The following is a 22,324-nucleotide window of genomic DNA, read 5'->3' on the forward strand; positions in this document are numbered from 1 at the left end:
TAGATACATGATATCGCTATAAAGGCTTCATTATTTCATCGAATAATAGTCTTTTCAATTCTTCAATACTCAAGTCTTCCTTTCTTTTGTCAAAATCAAAAAAGTCTTCTGGAATTTTTTCACTTACTGGTTCATCTTGAGGATCATGATATAATTTCAAATATGGGTGGCACAAAGCGTCATCCACCGTAATTCTCTTCGTAGGGTTGAAAATCAAAAGCTTCTCCAACAAATCTATGGCTAAAGGATTGATATTATTCGAGGATTGAAAAAGAGTTTGAAAAGGAATTTTCTTACAAAACGGTAGGGACCGTATATATTCTCTTGCCCTTTTTGATTTGATATTATAGTAATCTTCCATGTTTGGAGTACCCAACACTTCCATAATCAACCATAGCTGATTATGATAATCTCTACCAGGGAACAAAGGTCTTCCACTAAGCATCTCTGCAAGGATGCAACCCACAGACCACACATCTATCGCAGTCGTATATTCTTGGAATGTCAACATAATTTCAGGTGCCCTGTACCATCTTGTAGCCACATACTCAGTCATAAACCCGAAGTTGTCTTCACTTGAAGCAATTGATCTTGCCAAACCAAAATCACATATCTTCAAATCGCAGTTAGAATTTAACAATAAGTTGGATGGCTTTAAATCTCTATGTAAGACATTAGCTGAATGCATTGCTTTTAGGGCCCTTAATGTTTGATATACAAAGTACTGGATATGATCATCACTTAAAGTTTGAGTCCTAATTACTCTATGCAAATCCGTTTCCATGAGCTCTTGAATTAAATATATCTCATTAAACGTCTCGTAGTTCAAAGGTCTTTGAATTGCCAAAATGCTAATTATGTTTTCGTGATTAAAATGCTTCAAGAGTTTCAACTCCCTTAGGGTTCGAAGGCAAAGCATGCTCCTTTCGAAGGGTTCTATCTTCTTAATAGCTACCTTTTGTTGAGTAGGCTTATGTACTGCCGAACAAACTACACCATAGGCTCCTTCCCCAACAATTTCTAGGACTTGGTAGTGATCAGATACATTGAATGACACCTGTCGAGGTTGGTCGATATTCATGCTACTATCTAGTATTATCCAGTATTAGCTAGTAGATTTATTTCTCCTAGCACTCAACTTCTTCTAGATCACTGGATTTGAAGTCGATGTCCTATGCGACCTATTTGATGGTGAACAACTTATTTGATGACAAGGGATTTAAAAAGGTTCCAGAGCTTTTCTTAAAAATTTAAATACACACTTGATTGATCCTGTTTCAAGACAAAATTCTGGGAATATTTCAGCGCGGTAACTCTTTGACATAATCTGAGGATCATAAGTACAATAGACTTCTGAAATTAGACTTTCCAAACAGGAACCTAAATCGTCATATTTCGTAAACTATAGCTAAAATAATACACTAACAATAGCTTCAAAGAATCAGAGAAAAAAATACATAAACCGTAACAGAGGATAATATCGAGTGAGAATGATTGGTGGAAGATGTCAGTAAACCATCACTTCTTCTTACCAAACAAACCTCTCTTTTTCTTCTTCTTCTCTGGCTTCAACGAGGCTGCGCTATAATTTCCAGCAGCATAGATAGGCTGCTCTCCGCCAGAATTGAAATTGATAACAGGACGGTCATAATTGGTATCTCCATTTGCGTTCTCAGATGACGTAAGATTGTACGGAGAGAAGTCTTCATGGAATCCCCATCCAAGTCTTGTTGTCTCTAGCTGGTCTCTATAAGCCAAGTCACCAGTAATGGCATATTCAAATCCTCTAATTGTGTCTAATGGTCTTTCATTCCTTGATCTGGTAGGATTCGACATATCACTCTGCCTAATAGGATTTCCAAAGATGTCTTTCAAATCTTGCGAATCCTGAGATAAATAACTAGGACGTCTATCACCACGTCCGTAGTCAGCTGCCTGTTCAAACGGCTGAGCTTCATTCATTGCTGAAAGAATAGGATCATGCATGGCAGAGGCTTTATATTGCTCTTTGGTGCCGCTGTTTCCTCCTCTTTGGTCATCCTCAAACTCCCTGCCAGATTTTGATCTGAAAATTGCCATAACGAAAGTGTTTACTGAAGTTTTCTCTCAGTAAATTTAAATCACGTAAATTGTCAACAAATAATTAGCTTAATCTGTTTATATCAATCTCTTTTGCGGCTATAAGGATCAGCTACAATCTTTTTCCAATGTGCGATTTAATCTAACACGTTTTTTGCTCACTTAAAAAACAGCTGGATCAAATAATCAAAGAACTGTTGTCAATAATTCATCAACTAACGATAAATTTTGAAGCGGGCATAAATTTTAGCATATATGGAGGGCCAGGACTCATTAATTGAGGCTAAGAGACAATTCGGTTTAGATGCCCTCGGAAATCATGCTCCCATTAGGTGCAAAAATTGAGACAGGCTGTGTTACTGCGATTTAACAACCAGGGGATCGCCTTTAAAAAAAAATTTGGTAGTACACGGGCAACCCGGGAGTGTCTAGTCAGCAGTTGGTGAGCCCCCCATTCGGATTTTACAGGCAGGTATAGTACAGATATCTCCCAGCATCGCCATAGGTGGCGCGGGTGCTCCCCTGGAGCTGGCGGTGCTAACATCCCTTACTTATCCAAGGGCTTATTCACTATATTGTATACAAGATGTGAATGGTTATGATGTCTTTGCTGTTGAAGAATAAAGACGGCTTTCGAACAAAAGGTGTAGTGTCTGGGACATGGTGGCCATGCGTCGCGGTAGCAAAGCTAGGAGAGTTACAGCGGCAGACCAATATGCATGCTATTTTATTACTATGTTCTGATAATGCAGAACGTGCCATAGAACATGCCTCTTTATCTCCAAGAAACTTCGAATTTTCTGAACAGGCCAATATTATGAATACTGTTGAATGATAGTTTTCCTTAGAATGACCCCGAAAGTAACCTCGAATGTGTTATTTTTTAGAAGCACTCAAATTTCTAAACTTGGATTCGGTCCTCGGGAAGATACATTATCTTAGCTACATTATTTTTAGTGATCTGATTTATTTTGTAAAATCATCCGATATAGTGTAACGGCTAGCACGGTTCGCTTTCACCGAGCAAACCCGGGTTCGACTCCCGGTATCGGAATGAATTTTTTATTTTTTCATTTATTAATTTCACTAATTTTTTAAGAGCCTATAAAACATGATCAGCCTCTCTATCTCTCATTGATCTCGGTGATTTAAAAGCACTCTAGTTTTCAGTCTTAATGCATTTTATTACATACTTATAAAATTTTAGCTCATTCCGTTTTGTTCTTTAAAGATATCCCAAGATTTATTTAACGTGATGAAGACGCCTTCACAAAGTAATCTGTCTTCCAATTGAAAATTGCCAATTTTGTCTGGATGAATCAAACTTATTACTTTCATATAGCTGATCTTCACTTTTTTAGGTAACATCAAATCGTTAAGAGTTATCTTTTTGTCATTGAGAAAAGGGAATCCTAATCTAGATGGCAAGACATTAGGAAGGGTGGTGAGTAACGTTCTGATGTTGTCTTCTTTTCCATTGCACCATTCAAAGACCTTTTCTTGAATTTTATCATTAAGTTTGAACTTAAGCTCATCTTCATATTTAGCTTTCTCTCGTTCTCTCTGGAGCCTCCTCAGGTTTTCATTATTTACACTCGGGGAAGCTGTGTTAGATCTAACAGGTTGAGATGCTGGTGCTGGTTTTCTCTTCGGTTTGACTATATCATTAACTCTTCTCTTACCATCCATGATCTTTTTATTGACTACGCCTAGTTGAATCAATTCCATATAGCATGATAAACTCTCTTGAAAAGATTCCCTCATTTCTAAACTTTCGGCCTTGCGAGATAGTAACTTGATATACCATTGTTTGACAGGCTTACCACTTATCATAACATCCACCTTAGTCAAATCATTCTTGTCAATTAAGTCTAACCCGCTTGCACACGATTCAATTGCGCTTTTATAGTTACCCAATTTTATGAAGTTGAGAGAAAGATTAGATTGAATTACAATTCTTAGTTCGTGATTAGGCGGCAAAGCCTCTAAGCATTTCATATAATATAACAATGCACCATCATAATCTCCTTTACTAAAAAGTTCTGTAGCCTTTTCTTTTGCTTCATTATAATCCGATTGCTGGAATTGGTCTAAAGGAGTAGAGATTGTCTTCAGTGGGCTCTTTGTTTTATTTGATTCGTTTTGGGACTCATTAAAGCCAATCAAATCAAATTCTTCCACATTTTTGTCATTTACAGACAGTTCGGAAGAAAATGATCTAAAATCAGAAGAAATGATACCGGGCTGTTTAGAATTATGAGCAGAAGATAACTCTTCTTCGGGCATTTTTTCGTCGACATCGTTTTCAAATTTGGAGTTATTAGAAGAGGAGAGTTGTGATTCACGATTGGAACCTTGTTCCAGTTTACTAGCGGGAGAATTCCTTCCAGAGCTCATAGAGCTTCTAGCGAACTCCTTGACATTGTCATATCTCATTCTAGCCTTTTCTTTTTCTTTCTTCTTTTGGTTCCTTATGAAGTCATCAATTGCTCCTTTATCAATATTTTCTTCGTCCGACCCATAATCTTCTAACTTTTCACCATTTGACCTTCTCTCTATTGCATCTTTCTTGTATATATGCTGAGTTTTCAACCAATTAGGTACATTAGTATCAGTTTCATAATCCATCCCATGTTGAAACTGCTCCAAGTTTTTCATCACAGTCTGTTTTGATTTACTTAAAAAGAACGATGCTTTGTTAAATATATCTGTAGACACCTCATTTATTCTAGCACTAATATCTGATTCGGAACTGCTAAAATCGGCTTTGTTTGACTGCGGTATCAGTGCCTTTTTGCTTTTTGAGCCATCCATAATAAAATTCACACAAGATTGGACATCGGGCCCAACCTTGCTTATTGCTTGATTGGAAACCTCAAGAGAAAATCCAATATCAACTAATTCGGCTAAAACTGTATCTCTCTTCTCATGTTCACTTTCAGGAGTGCTAAGTCGTTTAGTATCAATCACATTTTTTTGAAGAGAAGAGCTGAGGTTGCTTTGTTTTCGAGCTGGTAGTTCTGGCTTGTTAATTTCTTCTATTGGTTGTTCAATCTCCGATGAAACGAATGCATCTGTAAATTCATCATCAATGAGCAAAGATGACTCTTGAACTTTTCGTCCTTGTTTTGAGACACTATTTGGTAATGGTTCAGCGGTCGCAGAAGTTATTTCTGATCTCAATTCAAATAGGGAAAATGGATCATCCGTTGCTTTCAAGTGCTGTGGTGAATCGTTCCTGGGAATTTCAGAGGTTGATAAAGTATTACCTGAACCTCTATCATTTATAAATATGTCTAAATCATTCCAATTGTTTTGTTTTGGTATCCCATTTCTATTATCTTTCTGATTTTTCTTCTGCCTCTCGGAGAGTGGCAAGTTAGTCAACGAAGTATTCGACGTCGAAGAATTAGCTGATTTGAAAAGATCCGCAAATGCATCCTTTTTTGGGGGGGACATCAACTAGTTTTTATACGATAGAATTAAGTTCGGTGTTCAGCGTTATTTTGGGTGTCTCTAGCCTCCAAATCTATACTTCCACCGGTAAATATTGTTTCGTCTACTTGATATCGCTAGAATCAGTAAATAGTCGTGGCCGTAAACCAAAAATGCATTTTTTCAACCTCATCTAAAAAGATGAAAGAAATCTTTCACACAGCTCTAAGGTAGGTAAAATATAATATATTCATACGTTAATAGCCATGCATTTAATGTACACTATTGGGGAAGATGGTAAAAGGATATATACCTTAAAGAAAATCACTGAAGACGGAGAAATCACCAAATCTGCTCATCCAGCAAGATTCTCACCAGATGACAAGTATTCCAGACAAAGAGTAACTTTGAAGAAGAGATTTGGCCTCTTACCTACCCAGAACTGAAAATTTATGGATTGAGGATACTTCAACATTCACTTTTATTTTTCAATAGAACGATTTGAATAATCAAAACAGAGGGATAGGATAGCGGCTGGGAACCATCTCTTTTTTAAAGAATAATTTAGTACATTTATTTTCATAGTATGTATTATAAATGAATAGATGATACTGCTTAAATTCCACTTGAACATTCCATGTAGTGATACTAAGGGACTGAATATTTTTTTGGTTTTAAAATTAAGTAGTGTAAAGTAATTATCAGTGTAATTTTGGCTTCAAAGTTATAGGTCAGTCTCGAATAATGGCTAGGGTAATAAGATGGAGTAACTTAAATACTATTGTCTTATTGCTATAGCTATAGCGCCGATAGCATTGCTTTAATTAAATGTGGAAAACTTGCATTTCATCATATCGGGTCTTGTTTTTGGCCAGTAGCTTCTAAATTGAACTCCGAGTTTCTTAAGTAGCTTTCCCACATTTGGGATAAAATTTCATTATCTAAGTTGCGTTTATTTATCTCTTGTAAAGACTTATTCATAGTCACGATAGATTCATTTAAGTTTTCCTTTTTGTTGTTAGTATTGATGTACGCGCCTGTTACATGATAATAGACCTACTTACCATATTGTTTATTATACGCGATAATAAAGCGTTTTGAACTTGTTCATGTGGATTTTCCATGGCCAGTCCTTCTTTAATGTTGTTTTCTGTTGTATTATTGGTGTTTGTTGATAAAAATTGTTTATAGCAGTCGCGATTATCTTTAAATTTTTCGATAGAGATAATATAATATGGTTTATTCCAACTAAGTAGAAGTCCAATGTCGCCGATCGCGATTTTCAATCATGCCTGAGGATTTCTCTATAGATACTTTCTTACATGACAGTGTCAAAAAAGGACGAATATCAGGTGCGTTTCTTAGATCCCAAGAATTTATAGACATTCTTGACTCTTGGGAGGTAAATAAAACTAAAGGCTATGAACAGTTATTCTATTCCAGAAACGAGCAACTAAAGGTGAATTTAACTAGAGAGGGTGCAAGGCTATATAATTTGAGCCGGGATATCTTCAATGAGGAGGAAGAGGTATTAGATGGTGTTAATATTGATCTAACTACTGGCTACAAGGATTATAAATTTTACAGTAGATCAAGATTTCCAGAAGAAGCTGTACGAGGTACGAAGTATGTTGCCTTATTAGAATATGAGAAAGTGAATGGACCAGTAAGAACGAATATCATAACCTCAAGGCATACTCTTTTAGATCTAATGATGATTATTTTCAAGAAAGAATTCTTTTGTACCAATTTAGTTCATTATGGTGGTCAAATTTATATGGAAAGTAATAGAAAATCTCTGCCAATTGATAAGTCTAGTATGACGGGATATAATTTTGAAGCTGTCGTTACTGTTCAGAATGAAGACGATACCAAAAAGCCTTTTGTCTTCGTCCCTCTGAAAAGCAACGCAATTAAATACAACTCAATGATACTTCATGAATTTCCTAGCTTAGATACCTCCATTTTAGTGTCTTGCGAAATTGATGCTATTAAACAGGAGTTTGACAAGTCTCAAGAAATGACTCTTGAGACTGATTCTCGGACTGAAGTTTTAGAAAACTATATTGAATTAAAATCAAAAATTGGCATTTCAAACTCATCCATAATAAAAGCTATTTTGCAATGCTACGTGGCCGGTACTTCTGATCTAAAGGTTGGAATTCGAGATAAGCATTCATCCTGCTTAAAAAGAGTTGCGGAAATTGATGTAAAAGAATATATTCATAGTAAAGGTTCGTTCAAGCTTAGGTATTTAGATAAGTGGTTGGCATTCATTTGCTCGTTTATAAAGCTATCAGTTCGTCGAAGATGTAAGGGGGGAAGCAAAAGAGAGTTCAGAGTTGTATTTGACCTGCGAAACGATATGTTGAAGATTTTTCCATATTCTTTGAATAAAGATGATTTAGAAATAACCGTGCTACCTAAATATTTAGCTTGGAGAGCCCAAGAACTTGAATCACGAAATTTGAAAGATAGCTTTGGAGCCAAGAAACACTGTAAAAAAGCAGACCTCGTTAAAGACAATAAAGAATATAAAAGAAAAAAAGGAAAGAAGAAAAGGCAAGAATTACAAAAAGGGAAAGATGATATCAGTAATATTGATGGGATAAGTAATGACTTAAAGTCCATCCATTTTTAAAAAGTGAGAATATCACAAAGAATATTGATAATGTATATATAAATTCAACATATAAACTACTATCATAAATTAGCATTTACCTTCCAATATCATGTCAGCAACGATTGGCCTATGGTCGCTCATGTAGACTCCGTCAAACTTTGAATGTAGCATACCCCATGACCTTAATTTGAGAGATAAGTGATCCGATGGCAAGCTAGATAATTCACTGCTGCAAATATCCTCGTTGCTCATTTTTTGAGAATACTTGGGGCCAAATATATAATCAATATTTTGACCTCCTTGTAATAACACTTCGCCCTCGAATCCTGTAACTGTCGATTTCAGATGACCGTATTTGTTAAATGGTGTTGTCAAGTGTGACAAATCTTTGAATGCTTTGCTGAACACACTATAAGCCTTGGACCCAGGTTCTGAATTTAAATCACCACACATGAAGGACGGCCATTTATTGAAGTCATCGATAGTATTCCTCAATAATACAGATGAACCTGCTTGTGCTCTCATACCAACATGATCGAAGTGAGTATTAAAAACATTGATGTAATTTCCCGTTTCCCTATGCTTTAGAGTCACAAATGACGCTATCCTTAGATATTTAGCATCCCATCCCTCATATGCCATCTTAGGATTGATTTGATTGAGCCACATAGAATCACTAAATATGAGTTCCCATTCACTCGGTCGATAAAGAATTGGGACGAACTCCCCTGTCTCTTGTCCATCTATTCTTCCAACGCCATAAGCGGCCCATTCAGGCTCACCTGATGACGTATATCTATTAAGCTCCTGCAAAATGTCATTTAACTGAAATCTATAAAGTTCCTGTAACGTTACAACAGTATTTTGCTTTGAATGGAAGTCAATAGAAGCAGCAATTTTCCTAAACCTATCATGCCATTTGTCTTCACCAACTACCAAATCTGTATGACCACCATTTTTCACATTGTGTGAATAAATTCTAAACTTGAGTCGCTTTATTTTCAACTTACTGAAATCCTGTGGAATAATTGGGTAATCTTTATACTCCATGACTGGTCTTCGGGAGTTCAGGTGTATAGAGGAAGCTCCATTCGCTGTTGTATCGTTGTCATCAAAGTTGTCATAAATATTTTTAATGAGCTCCAATTGATCATCATCTAATTCACCTATATCCCCTAAAAAATTGTGGGGATTCCTCAAAGCTGCTAAAATCTCCTCTTCATCCTCTTCAAAATCTCCATCATATTTCTTGGAGTTGTATTCTGATTGGGCATCCTGAGTCAGACTAGAGTTACTATTTACATTTGATCCTAGTTTAGCTCTTTGTCTAGCCCGCCAGCTTGCAAAGTCTTCATATTCATCTGTATCTTCCTGCTGAGGTTGATCATTCAGCTGCTCTTTATTTGAGCTTAAATAATGATTTGAAATGCCAAGCTCTGAATCATCATCCTCTGAACTTTTACCAAAAATGGCGTCTTGTTTGCTTTTTATTCTCTTCTTGTCACTAGATGTAAGATATAGCGCAGTCAACCCAATTAACACTAAAAGAGCTAGCAAGCGAGTCCGTTTCGTACTTTGTAGCCTCGTCATCTTATATGTTTAATGTAACGTATTCAGTTCAGCTGTTGAAGCTATTTCACGAACCATGTGGCTTCGCTCTATATTTTATGTTTGTCGTTAAGCGAATTCTCGTATCCTATTCAAAGGAGAACTCGTTGATCCAAAATGTTTCAAGAAAGGGAATTAATAAAAGAAAGAGCAGTACTTGACTAAATTTATTTTTCTTCTCTTTCCAATGAATGGTTTTAATTATTGAATCAAGTCTATTACCACAAGCTTAAAACTCTATTATCCTTGCTGAAAATGTTTCTTGCACAGAGTAGTGACACGAAGTTGATCTAATCCTGAGTTCGACTCCAAGTGTCGCCTAACGTTTTTTTTTTCCTATCTTTTCTTACTTTGAAAGCCGTTACCGTCGAAAAGATATTGACCCCTTTGTGGGAAGAGCTTAATCCAACCAGGGATAAAGCCTTTGGTTACACGATATACTTATCTTTATTTCTTTATGATTATTTCCCCTGCTTTTACTCTTGTCTGAAAGGTAAGTGTGTATTCACCAGATTCTCAAAATTTTTCACCATTGGGGCATTACATAGAAGGAACTACTAGCAAGAGTAGTTTCTTTCAGAGAAGAGTATAGAGTAACTAGTAAAAATGTCTGCCGTACTCGGAATTACGTTTGGAAATACTTCATCTTCGATTGCCGTTGCTTCGCAAGATGGTAAGGTTGACGTTATTGCAAATCCAGATGGTGACCGTTCGATTCCTTCAGTTATATCATTTGTTGGAACCGATGAATATTTCGGCACCCAGGCTCAATCACAATTAGTTAGAAATGCTAAAAACACTATTATCAATTTTAGAGACTATGTGGGAAAGAAGTTCAGCGATACAGATGTCTCAGCATCAAAATCTGGTGCCAAGGCTGTTGAAGCAAAGAACGGGCAGGTTGGATTCGAAATTACAAAAAATGGAGATAAGACAGAGATTATTTCTGTATCTGACATCTCAAGGACCCATTTGAAGCACTTGAGGTTAGCTGCTGAAGATTACAGTGGTAAAACTATTGAAGGTGTGGTCTTGACAGTACCGACAGATTTTAATAATGAACAAAAAGAAGAATTAATTAAAGTCGCAAAGAGTGCAGGTTTAAAGGTATTGCAGTTGATAAATGAACCTTCTGCTGCATTGATGGCTCATTTATCAGCTCAGCCTGATCGTTTAATGGAAGATAAAATTTTCGTAGTCGCAGATTTCGGTGGTATCAGATCGGACGCTGCTGTTATTGCAGTCAGAGGAGGGATTTTGACGATCCTTTCGACTGCTCATAAACACGGGTTAGGAGGTGATGAGCTCGATGATGCCTTGTCGGAATATTTTGCAAAGGAGTTCGAAAAGAAATATAAAGCTAATCCAAGATCAAATGCCAGATCTTTGGCTAAATTAAAGGCTGAATCAATTGTTGTGAAAAAGACGTTATCTAACGTACAAACTTCTACCTGCTCCATTGAATCTTTGGCTGAAGGTATTGATTTTCATACTTCCATCAACAGATTGAGATACGAATTGACTGCAAGAAATGTATTTACTGAGATGACAAGGTTTGTTGAAAGCGTAGTTAGCAAAGCTGGGTTAGACACTTTGGATATTGATGAGGTACTTTTAGTAGGTGGAACTTCGCATACCCCCAAGTTGGCAGCCAACTTTTCGGCTATATTCCCTGAAACAACCAATATTATTGCACCGGCGTTAGACCCAAAGGCATTAAATCCTTCTGAGTTGGTGTGTAGAGGGGCTGCATTGCAAGCATCGTTGATTCAATCATTCGATGAATCTGAGATTAAAGAATCCTTGTCACCTATCGTGGTAAACACTCAACATTTATCTGCTCCGATTGGTATCAAAGATGTAAACGGGAAATTTCAAACATTATTAGCCACGGAAACAGCTTATCCTATCAAGAGATCAATCCAAGTCTCCAATGGTGAATCACCTGCAGTCCTGGTTTCTTTATATGAAGGTGAGAGAACCATTCATGAAACTGTCATTGAGTCAGAAAAGTATTCTGATGATGAGGAAGATGATCTTTCGGAAGAAGAGCCTGAAGTTGTCAAGAAAGTTGTTTATGTTCCGGGCAAATTATTGGCTGAATTATCTTTAAAAGATTTGAAGCCTAATTCTAAGTTAGATATTACTGTCAACATTACGCATGATGGCGTATTGCATTTTTCAGGAAGAGAATTGAAGCAAGGATCTGTCGCTGTGAAAGGTGAAGTGCTTCCTACTCAATAAACTCTTTACTTCTAGACCTATATAGACTATCCGTTAATACTATGTGCCCAATTTAATTTATATCGTACACAAAAATCGTACTATGCAAAACGAGACATCCTCAAGATTGAGACAAAGACACATGATTGTTGGATTATATCTTATTAACCATTGATAAGAGCTGAGAGGCTTTAAAGTTTCGAAGATGGAAAAGAAAAAGCAAGAGATGTCTCAGATTTACAATCCTAAGAATGAATTTATTTTTGGGGAAAATGGTGGTAAGGGCAAACATTTATCGTCTTTCCTAAAGAACTTGTCATTGACTGGGAGCACATCTACAAGCTCCAAAAAGCCTAGTAGCTATAAAGATGCCAATAGCAATATCTATGGAGACATGTCTTATGGATCGTCGAAAAATACAAGTGCTATTGAAGGTTATAAAGGAGGATCACCAATTCAGAGATCAACTTCAGTAGGGGCTTCGTATACACATTTTAATCCAACAGATCATCAGAAGGCTGATAATAACCCCTTACTGTCTTATGCGTTGAATCCAAATCATTCTAAGTCTTCGCCAGCAATAAAGCGGCCACATGCGAAAACTCGATATGCTGATTTAGATGATGACTGGGATGCTGGCCTAGACGAGGTCAATGCGTCAGATATTAGGAAAAGCTCCCACGAAAAGGGCCATATTTCAAGAATTACGAATGAGGATAATAAGTCATCAAGATCATCATTGAACTTACCAACAAATACAGTTTTGGATTCGCTTTATCCAGATTTAACAATATCTGCTGCTGGTACAAAGATAGATCCACCAAACACAAATAAAGATAAAATTTCACTTGATAACGAAGATTTACGAGCAAGAGCTGAAGTCATTAAACTCAACCAATTGAATTCTAAATATTCAAAATTCAGAAAATTGTTGACCGAAGACGGAAACATTCAAATACAAGAGTTACGAAGGTTATCATGGAATGGCATCCCACCAGAACTAAGAGCAATTACGTGGCAAATACTCTTAGGATATTTACCAACTAATAAATCTAGGCAATTCTCCACTCTCAAAAGAAAAAGAGAAGAATACTTGGAAGGATTAAGAGTAATTTCTGTGGACCTTGATGATGATGCTCCCTCGAATACTTCTGTCTCTTCTCTTGCAAGTAACAGTACAGCGAATAGGGAGAAACAACTCTCTCACCAAATTAAGATTGATGTCAAAAGAACAAATCCCACAGTGAAACTATATGGCTATCCTGAAGTCCAACAATCTCTAAGAAAAATTTTATTCTTATGGGCAATGAGACACCCAGCGAGTGGATATGTTCAAGGGATAAACGATCTTTCTACTCCATTTTATCAAATATTTCTACTCAATTACATCTGGCAACTACAAAAGAAAAAGGATGAGAATGATTTGTTCATTCCCGGATTATTGGACGAATCAGACACGAAAGAACAAGATCTATTAAATGACCCAATGCTTATGCATTATAACTTGGAAAACTTCAATCCTAATAAGCTTTCTTCGCGGGTTCTTTCCATAATTGAAGCGGATACTTACTGGTGTTTATCACGGCTTCTTGAAAATATCACAGATAATTATATTCATGAGCAACCAGGAATAATTCGTCAGGTCGGTGAATTAAAAAATCTTATTGCAAAAATTGATATGGAGCTTCTCAAGCATTTTGACGATGAAGGTGTTGAGTTTATTCAATTCTCATTTAGATGGATGAACTGTTTATTGATGAGAGAACTTTCCATAAATTTAATCATAAGAATGTGGGATACGTACTTGAGTGAGACCCCCTTAGGATTCAATAATTTTCATGTATATGTCTGTGCCGCATTTCTTATCAAGTTTAGCAGTGAGCTAAAGCAAAAGGATTTTCAAGAAATTCTACTTTTCTTGCAAAACCCTCCAACATCCAAGTGGAAAGAAAAGGATATCGAATTAGTTCTTAGTGAAGCTTTTATTTGGCAGAGTTTATATAGAAATGCCAGCGCTCATTTGAGGTAAAATAGATTAAATAGGCTTTAAAAAAAGATTGCATATTCTCTACTGCCCGAGTCAGTATTGCATCTCTAGCAATTTTCGCAGAGTTAATTTTTTATAAATTGACCTAATTCTCATTCGATTCGAAGTACTTTCTATCGCTGGAGGTACCATACTGTGAAGCTGTAAAGCGCTATCGTTTGCTCAACGCATTGAATATATTGTTAAAGAAATTTTTCAACAAAAGATTAACATAGAGTGCCTTAAGCAACAATGACAGAAGCCACCAAGGAAATAAAACCCGCTGGAAGAACCATTTTAGCCTCAACAATAGCCAAGCCTTACACGGATGAAGTCACAAAGAACTTACAGAAGCTTAGTTTCACCCCCAAATTAGTTGGTTTCTTAGCAAATGATGATCCAGCTGCCAAAATGTATGCGAACTGGACTAGTAAAACGTGCGAATCATTAGGATTCAAGTATGATTTGGTCACAGTTGATAAGAATGATTTAGAGGGAGCCTTGATACGGGCAAATAATGATGAACTAGTGAATGGTATTATGGTATACTTTCCAGTTTTTGGTGACAAGCAAGATCAGTATCTACAGCAATTGATTTCTCCAGCGAAAGATGTGGAAGGATTGAATTTCTTGTACTACAAGAATCTTTATCACAATGAAAGGTTTTTAGACCCACCTCATAATGAGCAGAAATCTATACTTCCATGTACTCCACTAGCATTAGTCAAAATTCTAGAGTACCTAGGTGTCTATAATAGTCTATTACGTTATGGGAACAGACTCTACGGAAAAAAGGTAATGGTTGTCAACAGGTCTGAAATCGTTGGTAGACCCTTAGCAGCGCTTCTTGCTAATGATGGAGCAACTGTTTATTCTGTTGACATTAATAATATCCAACAATTTACGAGAGGTGATGACTTACTGGAACTGAGGCACAAAGTCATTGACTTGAACACCAATGAATACACTATAGAAAACCTCGCACCGCAATGCAACGTGATAATTACTGGGGTACCTTCAGAATCGTATAAGTTTCCTGCTGATTTAGTCACTTATGGTACTGTCGTCATAAACTTTTCAAGCAATAAGAATTTCAATGACGATATCAAATTGAAAGCTGGACTTTATGTCCCTTCAATCGGTAAGGTTACAATTGCAATGCTTTTAAGGAACCTTCTCCGATTAATAGAAAATAAGCAAATAAGGATACTGAAAGCTGATGGCCCTAAAGAGGTTGAATAGACAGATGCATTCAATAACACTTTCTTTGTATGCAGTATCATGTAAAAGGGGAACGAGTCAATTTTTTTCCTTTTAGTTTCTGATTAAGAGATATGTGAATCATAATATTGCAACATAGTGAATAAATATTCTACTCTTATAGCTATATCATCGTCATCTAGAATATCTATTTATTTTATATCGATTGAGCTACCTCGTTATAGACATATTTTCCAGGAGGTTATTGAGCAGGTATCACCAAAGCTTTTATATGTACGTGGATGAGGTCCAACGAAGAGGGATTGCAAAATCTGAAAAGTAAAAAGGTCCAAATTGATCCCTTGGCTGTAACTGAGTCTCTTGGATTTCAGACGTTCAGAAGGGATACAAGGAAGCCATGGACGAAAGAAGAGGATGAAAAACTAATGTCTGTTATAAGTCACTTATATCCACTTCAAAATAATTCCTTAGAAGTTGATTCAATTAAATGGGATATCGTTGCTCAAAATATTTCGCCGAGTGGTTTGAGAAAACCAAAGGACTGTCGAAAAAGATGGAGTAACTCTTTGGATCCAAGTTTGAAAAAAGGAAAATGGACGAAGCTGGAAGATGAGCAACTCGTTAAAGCATATGAAAAGTTTGGTCCTTCGTGGCAAAAAGTGTCCGGGGAGATTAATGGCAGAACTGATGATCAATGTGCAAAGAGATACATAGAAGTTCTTGACCCAAATACAAAGGATAGGTTGAAACCATGGGAAAGAGAGGAAGATTTGAAACTAATCAGGTTGGTCAAGGCACATGGAACAAAATGGAGAACCATTGCAAACGAATTAGCTGGTCGGCCCTCTTTAACATGTCGTAATAGGTGGCGAAAATTAGTAACAGAGGTTGTTCGTGGTAAAGCAGATCTGATAATTAAATCCGAAGTAGATTTAGTAACTCAAGGGACTTCAAAACTGCTGGGCAGCTTCAAAGATGGAACTATGATTGAGTCTGGAGATATTGCAGAGCCTTCTTTTCGATCCTCTCTATCGAACACATATTCGGAGAATTTGAGTTCTCGAGTTTCCGAGCATTCAAACACACTGGCACGTCAAAAGCCACAACCTTCGGGTATTAGTAGACCAGTCCATAGGAAAACCGAATGGACTTATGCATTGACAGATGATCGGAATGATCAGAACGCGCTTACAAAGCATTTATTTGGTGCAAATGGAGGTAATATCAAGAATCAAGAATTAGCACAATACTTGGTTTCTTATGCTCAAAATCAGAACTTGAAAATTGATATCCATCAACATATACACCACCACTATCCACCAGCACCTAGTGAAAATAACAATTTTCTTAATTATCAATCTATGCATCTTCCTGGAATAATTAATCAAGCCCCGTCACCAGATGATTTCAGTGCTAATAGAAAGGAAGCTTTTATGGATTCAGAGCCTCTGAAGTCAAGATATCAGCATTTTAATTATCTTCCCCCTTTGACAGAAGTGCCTAAACTCAACTCATCCAGGTCACTTAACGAGATACAAAGATCGGAGCCTCCCCAGCATCATCATCACCATCACCATCATCATCATAGCATACACGACACGTCAAGAGAAAATGATCGAGAGACATATAGGCAAAGTTTGTCTCAAAAAGAAGCTACCAATTTAGAGAAATTATTGAACCAAAATGATCACCAACAATCATCTGGCTCGTTAGATGCTTCTAGAACTGTGGGAGAAGAATCTATGCGTTCAGGTTCCTTGACTCCTCTAACGCATGCAGTGGAACTAGCGGCCGCAGCAGAGGCTAATGTCAGTAAAAGAAGACCATCAAACTCAAGTGTCAATGGTGGCCGAAAGCGATCCAAGCAGAATACTAATGACACAAAGAACAAGGGTGCTGAGGACGAAGAGGGCGATGGTTTCGATTTCTGGAATGCAATGAGAAACTTAACAGACATGGCAACACAGCAGAATAATCAGACCTCTCCATCTCAAAGGTTTCAAGAATTCACTCAATCGAGGCAAAAACCTGTTTCGCAGCACCATCCTCTTCATTATAGCAGAGGAAGCACAACCCCACAACCTCAGGTTCCTCAGAATCTGTCTCATCAGCAGAGAAGACACCGGAGGAATTCATCGAGTGGTAATGAAGACTACGAAGAGCTCGATGAAGAGGTTTTGAACTCATATGGTTTATTCTATAATGTTTATACCAAAGAAGGCTCGACTTTACCTGAAACCCAACCACAAAAGCTATCGCTTGAAGATGATATGATAGACTTATATGGTACTATTCCATTCAATCCTTCATAACTTAAGTAGTTCCTAAGGTATTTTGCAACTGTAGATCATATACATTATATACTTGCGCGCAATGATGCACAAAGATATAAATCGGGTTTAAGATTAAAATAAAACTTAACTTGAATCATTCATTCACAAACGTACAAGATATTAATGAACATAATTATATAGACTAAAGGGGTAAAGGACATTCAGATATCCGATAAACAAATGTCTAAAGCTAAGGGTTTAGACAACGAAGTTAATGGGTATCCCCTGAAAACGCATGATCTAGAAGCTAAGTCATTCTATATCAAAGTAATCAACAAAGAGTTTCGAAATCTACAGCTAGATAAAGCTTTGAGATCTAAGTCTATATTTGATTTAATAGACTACTGTGAGCTCCTTTATGAGCAGCTGTCCGCAACAAGAGATAAAAATGATGCGATAAGATTGTATGTCAAAGGATTTTTGATTTTTAATTACTTCATAAACAGTTTCATAATGGTCCATTTTCATGGTTTTGATGCATTCATTGAATCCAACGAACAGGATTTCATTATCTACTTGAATGTATTTGCATTTTATGTCAATAAATTAGCTATCGAAAATGATTCTTTCACGATCCCCTTAGAGCATTTGAGAAGGTGGATGTTGGAATATTTAATGGACAACGATCTTCTCAATTTCGATGTCAAAGAGCTATACGAATGGTTATTCGAGTATATTGATTATCTAAAGAATAAAGATAATTCGTTGGAAGAAAATAGTGATACAGGTCGTGATCTTAATTCACTTCAAGAGGACCCATGTGAGTACACAAATAGCCACCTATTACCCAAGTCCGACAAGATATATAATTTGGCTGATATCAATTTAGAAGATTCCACTATATCCTCTAATAGCCAATATAATGTTGATCCAGTGAAACAGTTTGTAAATAGATACCCTTCGGTCAAATTAGAAAAAGAGCCTATCTCAACGAATGAAACTTATGGAATTTCGTTTCAAAGATATAAGCCATCAGATTCCATTTCAACTTTGCCTGATCTCCCACAGGTGGCACCGCCGGCACCTCCGCTCGCTTCATATCAAGAGAATGTTTATTCATCTACTCCTTACCCCGTTGATGTGCCTCCTAAAAGAGCTCCTTATCCTATCCGAGAAAATTCATATGACGATTCTACTTTCATAGATGAAGATTTAAATGGAAGTCTGAAGCATCATTTACGATCTAATGGAGAGTCATCTACAAATGTTCTAGAGAGAGAAAAAGAATATCATCGTCCTCAACATCCCTATAATTTAAATAAGAGGCCACCTATCGCTGTACCGAGCCAAATAAATGCCAGCGGTGTGATACCTTACAAACTGGAAGTTGAACGCCCTCAGGTCATACCAGCCCCTTCAGTGTTGCCTTTCAATGGAAATGGAAGTAGAAGTGGAAGCACATCATATGTACCTCCTGTGGCACAGCAGCTGCTTATAGGTATAAGTCCACATTTTGGTCTTCAGTATAATAATAACAGTGATTTTAGTAATGGATCATATCCATCACAATCTAGGGTAAATTTCCAAGCTCCTCAAAATAAATCTCAAAAAGTAGAAAGCATGAAGGAGTATGCCATATGTGGTCTTAAAAATTTTGGCTCGTCCTGTTACATAAACCTGACTATCCAATTATTATTTGGACTTCTGGATTTTAAATCCGTATTTCACAACCTGGAGTATCAAAAATACATTCGAGATCCGAAATATGTGGATATTATAAGGGCTCTGAAAATGAATAAGAATCCAGTTTTGCTTTCAGAAGCAATTTCTAGTCTATTGAAAGTTTTTGAAAGCCATGGAAGTGCGTCCATTGCTCCTACAAAATTCTTGAGAGTTACTTCTTTATTGAAGCCAGATTTTCATATACCCCATGAGCAGCAAGATGCTCAAGAGTTCTTATTATTTATTTTAGAAAGATTGCATGAAGAATTGTCTTGCAAAGTACCAGAGCTGGTAGAAATTACGGATGATTCTATTGAAAGATATATATCAAAGTGGAACATTGTCATTAGCCAGAAAGATAAAGAGGAATACTTCAAGTGGTATAAGTCTTTGATCAAAAGTGAAGGCGACTCTCCAATTCATGATTTATTCCAAGGGCATTTACAAAACAAGTTGATATGTTTCCGATGTAAATACGAGTCAATTAATTATTCTCCATTTACAATATTATCGTTGCCAATTCCTAATAAACATGGCGAAAGCGTGGATTTGTCTGATTGTCTCAAATACTATATCCAAGACGAAGTTTTAACTGGTGATAATGCCTGGAATTGTCCCAAATGTTCTAGTTCTAAGCCACTGGACTCTTCTAATAGCTCACTTGATAACCACCCTGTTTTTAATAATAAAAAGTCTGGTATATTCAAATTCAGTCGAAGGGCTAAGTCGCCGTCCAGAGACGTGCAAAAAACCCCTTTGAATCCTACTGAGGGTTCTATTTCAATCAAGACGCTTGATTTTATAAAGCTTCCTCAAGTTCTTTTCATTCATTTATCAAGATTTTCAATGTTTAACGTAACAGACAAGCTAGACACAAAAATCCAGTATCCATTAGAATTAAAGTTCAAAAATCACAATTATAGCATTGGATACAAGTTGACCGGTTTGATTAATCACTATGGAAATCTCAAAAGTGGACACTATACGTCTTTGGTGAATAAATCTGTAATAGGTCATAATTTAGATAAGTTGGACAACTTAAAGCATCCTTATTGGTGTTTGTTCGATGACGACTGTATCAGAGTTAATATGTTCCATGGAGATATCAATCACAAAACCCATAACTCATTTCATTCAAGAGATGTCTATGTGTTATGCTACGAAAGAACCTCTTAATCTCATATTGTGCATTATTTAGAAAACAATTTGTTACTTATTGCTTCAATTTTCATGCTTTTTCTCTTATTCGCACCATTCGTTGAGTCAGCACCATTATCATTCTAGTCGGTACTACTGGCGCTCTAATCTTCATTCTCATCGTCATAGTTGAATGCATTTTTTATTTTAAGTTTCTTATTCTGCTTTTGTAGAATAGTAAGTTTTACAGGCTCCTGTGAAGCGATAGGCTCAGGGATTCCTTGAGGCTCTTTATCCTTTGCTAGCTCTTTACCTAACTTCATTTGTTTATCAATAAATCTCTTTGATACCTCTTCGTCTGACTTGAAAGTTTGATTCCGTTTTTCTAGCTTTTTTTTCTTCAACTTGTTTTCTGATGAAGAGTCAACCAACAGAATCTCTAAATTAAATTCCGAATCTGAATCTGAATTTGGCTTCAAGTTTTCTACTCTGATATAACCCTTGCTTCCCAAGTATCTGATAAAAGATGTTAGACTTGACCATCGAGTCGAATTCATGTGAATATGATTTCTATCTGTTAATATGTATTCTTGATAAAACTTGTTTGCGTTTATCTTCTTTGTTCCATGATTTATCTTCAATAGCCTAAGAAATTCTTTTCTAAACTCTTCAGAAAACTCCTCAACTACGTGGTATCCCTTTCCACTTTCATTTAAACTTTCAATTTTTCTTTGATGGCTCATTGAACTCAAATGGTTTTTGAACCCATTTGCATCCCTACACTGTTTAGCACATAATTGGCAATAAAATTTTAATTTCTGTAATCCTGAGGCCTTGAGTTGTTTAGAATAATATTTGGCAGTTCCTAATTCTGCTTTTCCCATTACCAATAAATAAATTTACTATAAAAAGGCTGCTAATGATAATTATTAGAATATTAAATTTTGTGAGACATCGTCAGATTGACATTTGATTATATGATGATACTAATTGAATCATGATTAGATGGAAACTTTTGAAAGAGACTTCTAAGTTATCAGCAAATGTGAACAGACACCTTCATAGTTCAAGGCTGTATGTCAGTTACCCTCCAAGAAAGTCATATTCAGCAAACTTAACCCCATTGCAAGTTTTTTGGAATCGAAGAGTTCCAATAAATTTCAAATATTTTAGCTTGATAGGTGCTTCGGCGTGGGGATTGACTCATATACATCCTAATATTATTGTAACATTGGGTCCACCTATTGCATTAGGTGCTTGGTATTCGTATAAAAAGTGGATAGCGAAACAAAGGAAAGTGGAAATTGGGAAGATCATACCAAGATCAAAATCTGAAATTACCCTTCAAGGAGATAAGGTTGAGATCTTAGTTTACGATGAAAGCGATATCTTCAATGTTTTACATAACCTTGAAAACCAATACGACCATTTTAAAATCCAGGTGATCGACTTGATAGAGAGGAGGATTATTGATTACATTACTTTAAATAACGATGAGTCGGCTCAAAATTTTTCCCTATTGATAGATGAGAATAACCAATTTTGTTTTAATCTTGAACCCAATGACATCGAAACTTTCATCCTGACGAAGGTTCCCTTTCCCAAATTTGAGGACGATGGTCGAGTTTTGCCGAGCTCAAATGATAATTTAGACATGGTGGACTATATAAAGTTATCTTTGCCAGTATTCACTAGTAAGGATGTAAGTTCAAGAAAACGGGTGGGTACCATTGAAGCTTATATGCTCGAAATACCGTGTGAAAGTCCTCGAGACTACAGTGAGTATTCTATGCTAATAAAGTTTACACCATTTGCTTCATTCCGCAGAAGCTCAGGAGCTTTCGAAGTTAGGAACATTAGAGATAGAGGGGTTTACCAAAGCCAGCTCTTGAAAGAGGTTCGCTCAAGAACAAAAGGGGGCTCCGAGGAAGATCCTGAACATGAAATTACTGTAAATATATAAAATAATAGAATCTA

At 36.5% G+C, this 22,324-nt stretch overlaps 14 protein-coding genes across 14 annotated transcripts; 9 read left to right on the forward strand and 5 right to left on the reverse strand.

The window, feature by feature from the left end:
- Nucleotides 1-16: 16 nt before the first annotated feature.
- On the reverse strand, nucleotides 17-1,081 carry CEK1 (mitogen-activated serine/threonine-protein kinase; the record flags this gene model as incomplete). Its single annotated transcript, XM_062951853.1, has 1 exon — nucleotides 17-1,081. The coding sequence occupies one exon, from the start codon at nucleotides 1,079-1,081 to the stop codon at nucleotides 17-19; it is 1,065 nt and encodes a 354-aa protein (XP_062808815.1).
- Nucleotides 1,082-1,518: 437 nt separating this feature from the next.
- On the reverse strand, nucleotides 1,519-2,079 carry PRCAT00002028001 (uncharacterized protein; the record flags this gene model as incomplete). Its single annotated transcript, XM_062951855.1, has 1 exon — nucleotides 1,519-2,079. One exon carries the CDS (start codon nucleotides 2,077-2,079, stop codon nucleotides 1,519-1,521), a length of 561 nt encoding a protein of 186 aa, XP_062808816.1.
- A 601-nt stretch (nucleotides 2,080-2,680) lies between these two features.
- Nucleotides 2,681-2,914, forward strand: PRCAT00002029001 (uncharacterized protein; the record flags this gene model as incomplete). The annotated part of the gene is made up of 1 exon (XM_062951856.1): nucleotides 2,681-2,914. One exon carries the CDS (start codon nucleotides 2,681-2,683, stop codon nucleotides 2,912-2,914), a length of 234 nt encoding a protein of 77 aa, XP_062808817.1.
- A 368-nt stretch (nucleotides 2,915-3,282) lies between these two features.
- FGR32 (Fgr32p) lies at nucleotides 3,283-5,538 on the reverse strand (the record flags this gene model as incomplete). Its single annotated transcript, XM_062951857.1, has 1 exon — nucleotides 3,283-5,538. The coding sequence occupies one exon, from the start codon at nucleotides 5,536-5,538 to the stop codon at nucleotides 3,283-3,285; it is 2,256 nt and encodes a 751-aa protein (XP_062808818.1).
- Nucleotides 5,539-5,780: 242 nt separating this feature from the next.
- Nucleotides 5,781-5,960, forward strand: NOP10 (snoRNP complex protein; the record flags this gene model as incomplete). Its single annotated transcript, XM_062951858.1, has 1 exon — nucleotides 5,781-5,960. One exon carries the CDS (start codon nucleotides 5,781-5,783, stop codon nucleotides 5,958-5,960), a length of 180 nt encoding a protein of 59 aa, XP_062808819.1.
- An 842-nt stretch (nucleotides 5,961-6,802) lies between these two features.
- On the forward strand, nucleotides 6,803-8,155 carry PRCAT00002033001 (uncharacterized protein; the record flags this gene model as incomplete). The annotated part of the gene is made up of 1 exon (XM_062951859.1): nucleotides 6,803-8,155. The coding sequence occupies one exon, from the start codon at nucleotides 6,803-6,805 to the stop codon at nucleotides 8,153-8,155; it is 1,353 nt and encodes a 450-aa protein (XP_062808820.1).
- A 69-nt stretch (nucleotides 8,156-8,224) lies between these two features.
- On the reverse strand, nucleotides 8,225-9,727 carry PRCAT00002034001 (uncharacterized protein; the record flags this gene model as incomplete). Its single annotated transcript, XM_062951860.1, has 1 exon — nucleotides 8,225-9,727. One exon carries the CDS (start codon nucleotides 9,725-9,727, stop codon nucleotides 8,225-8,227), a length of 1,503 nt encoding a protein of 500 aa, XP_062808821.1.
- Nucleotides 9,728-10,351: 624 nt separating this feature from the next.
- SSZ1 (Ssz1p) lies at nucleotides 10,352-11,989 on the forward strand (the record flags this gene model as incomplete). Its single annotated transcript, XM_062951861.1, has 1 exon — nucleotides 10,352-11,989. One exon carries the CDS (start codon nucleotides 10,352-10,354, stop codon nucleotides 11,987-11,989), a length of 1,638 nt encoding a protein of 545 aa, XP_062808822.1.
- Nucleotides 11,990-12,173: 184 nt separating this feature from the next.
- GYP1 (Gyp1p) lies at nucleotides 12,174-13,997 on the forward strand (the record flags this gene model as incomplete). Its single annotated transcript, XM_062951862.1, has 1 exon — nucleotides 12,174-13,997. The coding sequence occupies one exon, from the start codon at nucleotides 12,174-12,176 to the stop codon at nucleotides 13,995-13,997; it is 1,824 nt and encodes a 607-aa protein (XP_062808823.1).
- Nucleotides 13,998-14,246: 249 nt separating this feature from the next.
- Nucleotides 14,247-15,236, forward strand: PRCAT00002037001 (methylenetetrahydrofolate dehydrogenase (NAD(+)); the record flags this gene model as incomplete). Its single annotated transcript, XM_062951863.1, has 1 exon — nucleotides 14,247-15,236. The coding sequence occupies one exon, from the start codon at nucleotides 14,247-14,249 to the stop codon at nucleotides 15,234-15,236; it is 990 nt and encodes a 329-aa protein (XP_062808824.1).
- Nucleotides 15,237-15,496: 260 nt separating this feature from the next.
- Nucleotides 15,497-17,527, forward strand: BAS1 (Myb-related transcription factor BAS1; the record flags this gene model as incomplete). The annotated part of the gene is made up of 1 exon (XM_062951864.1): nucleotides 15,497-17,527. The coding sequence occupies one exon, from the start codon at nucleotides 15,497-15,499 to the stop codon at nucleotides 17,525-17,527; it is 2,031 nt and encodes a 676-aa protein (XP_062808825.1).
- A 201-nt stretch (nucleotides 17,528-17,728) lies between these two features.
- Nucleotides 17,729-20,386, forward strand: PRCAT00002039001 (ubiquitin-specific protease; the record flags this gene model as incomplete). Its single annotated transcript, XM_062951866.1, has 1 exon — nucleotides 17,729-20,386. The coding sequence occupies one exon, from the start codon at nucleotides 17,729-17,731 to the stop codon at nucleotides 20,384-20,386; it is 2,658 nt and encodes an 885-aa protein (XP_062808826.1).
- Nucleotides 20,387-20,511: 125 nt separating this feature from the next.
- PRCAT00002040001 (uncharacterized protein) lies at nucleotides 20,512-21,231 on the reverse strand (the record flags this gene model as incomplete). The annotated part of the gene is made up of 1 exon (XM_062951867.1): nucleotides 20,512-21,231. The coding sequence occupies one exon, from the start codon at nucleotides 21,229-21,231 to the stop codon at nucleotides 20,512-20,514; it is 720 nt and encodes a 239-aa protein (XP_062808827.1).
- A 113-nt stretch (nucleotides 21,232-21,344) lies between these two features.
- Nucleotides 21,345-22,310, forward strand: GOA1 (Goa1p; the record flags this gene model as incomplete). The annotated part of the gene is made up of 1 exon (XM_062951868.1): nucleotides 21,345-22,310. One exon carries the CDS (start codon nucleotides 21,345-21,347, stop codon nucleotides 22,308-22,310), a length of 966 nt encoding a protein of 321 aa, XP_062808828.1.
- Nucleotides 22,311-22,324: the final 14 nt, after the last annotated feature.

The sequence above is a fragment of the Priceomyces carsonii genome, assembly GCF_900007245.1.
Source record: "Priceomyces carsonii strain CBS4050 genome assembly, scaffold: Debaryomyces_carsonii_scaffold_2, whole genome shotgun sequence".
Lineage (NCBI taxonomy): Eukaryota > Fungi > Ascomycota > Pichiomycetes > Serinales > Debaryomycetaceae > Priceomyces > Priceomyces carsonii.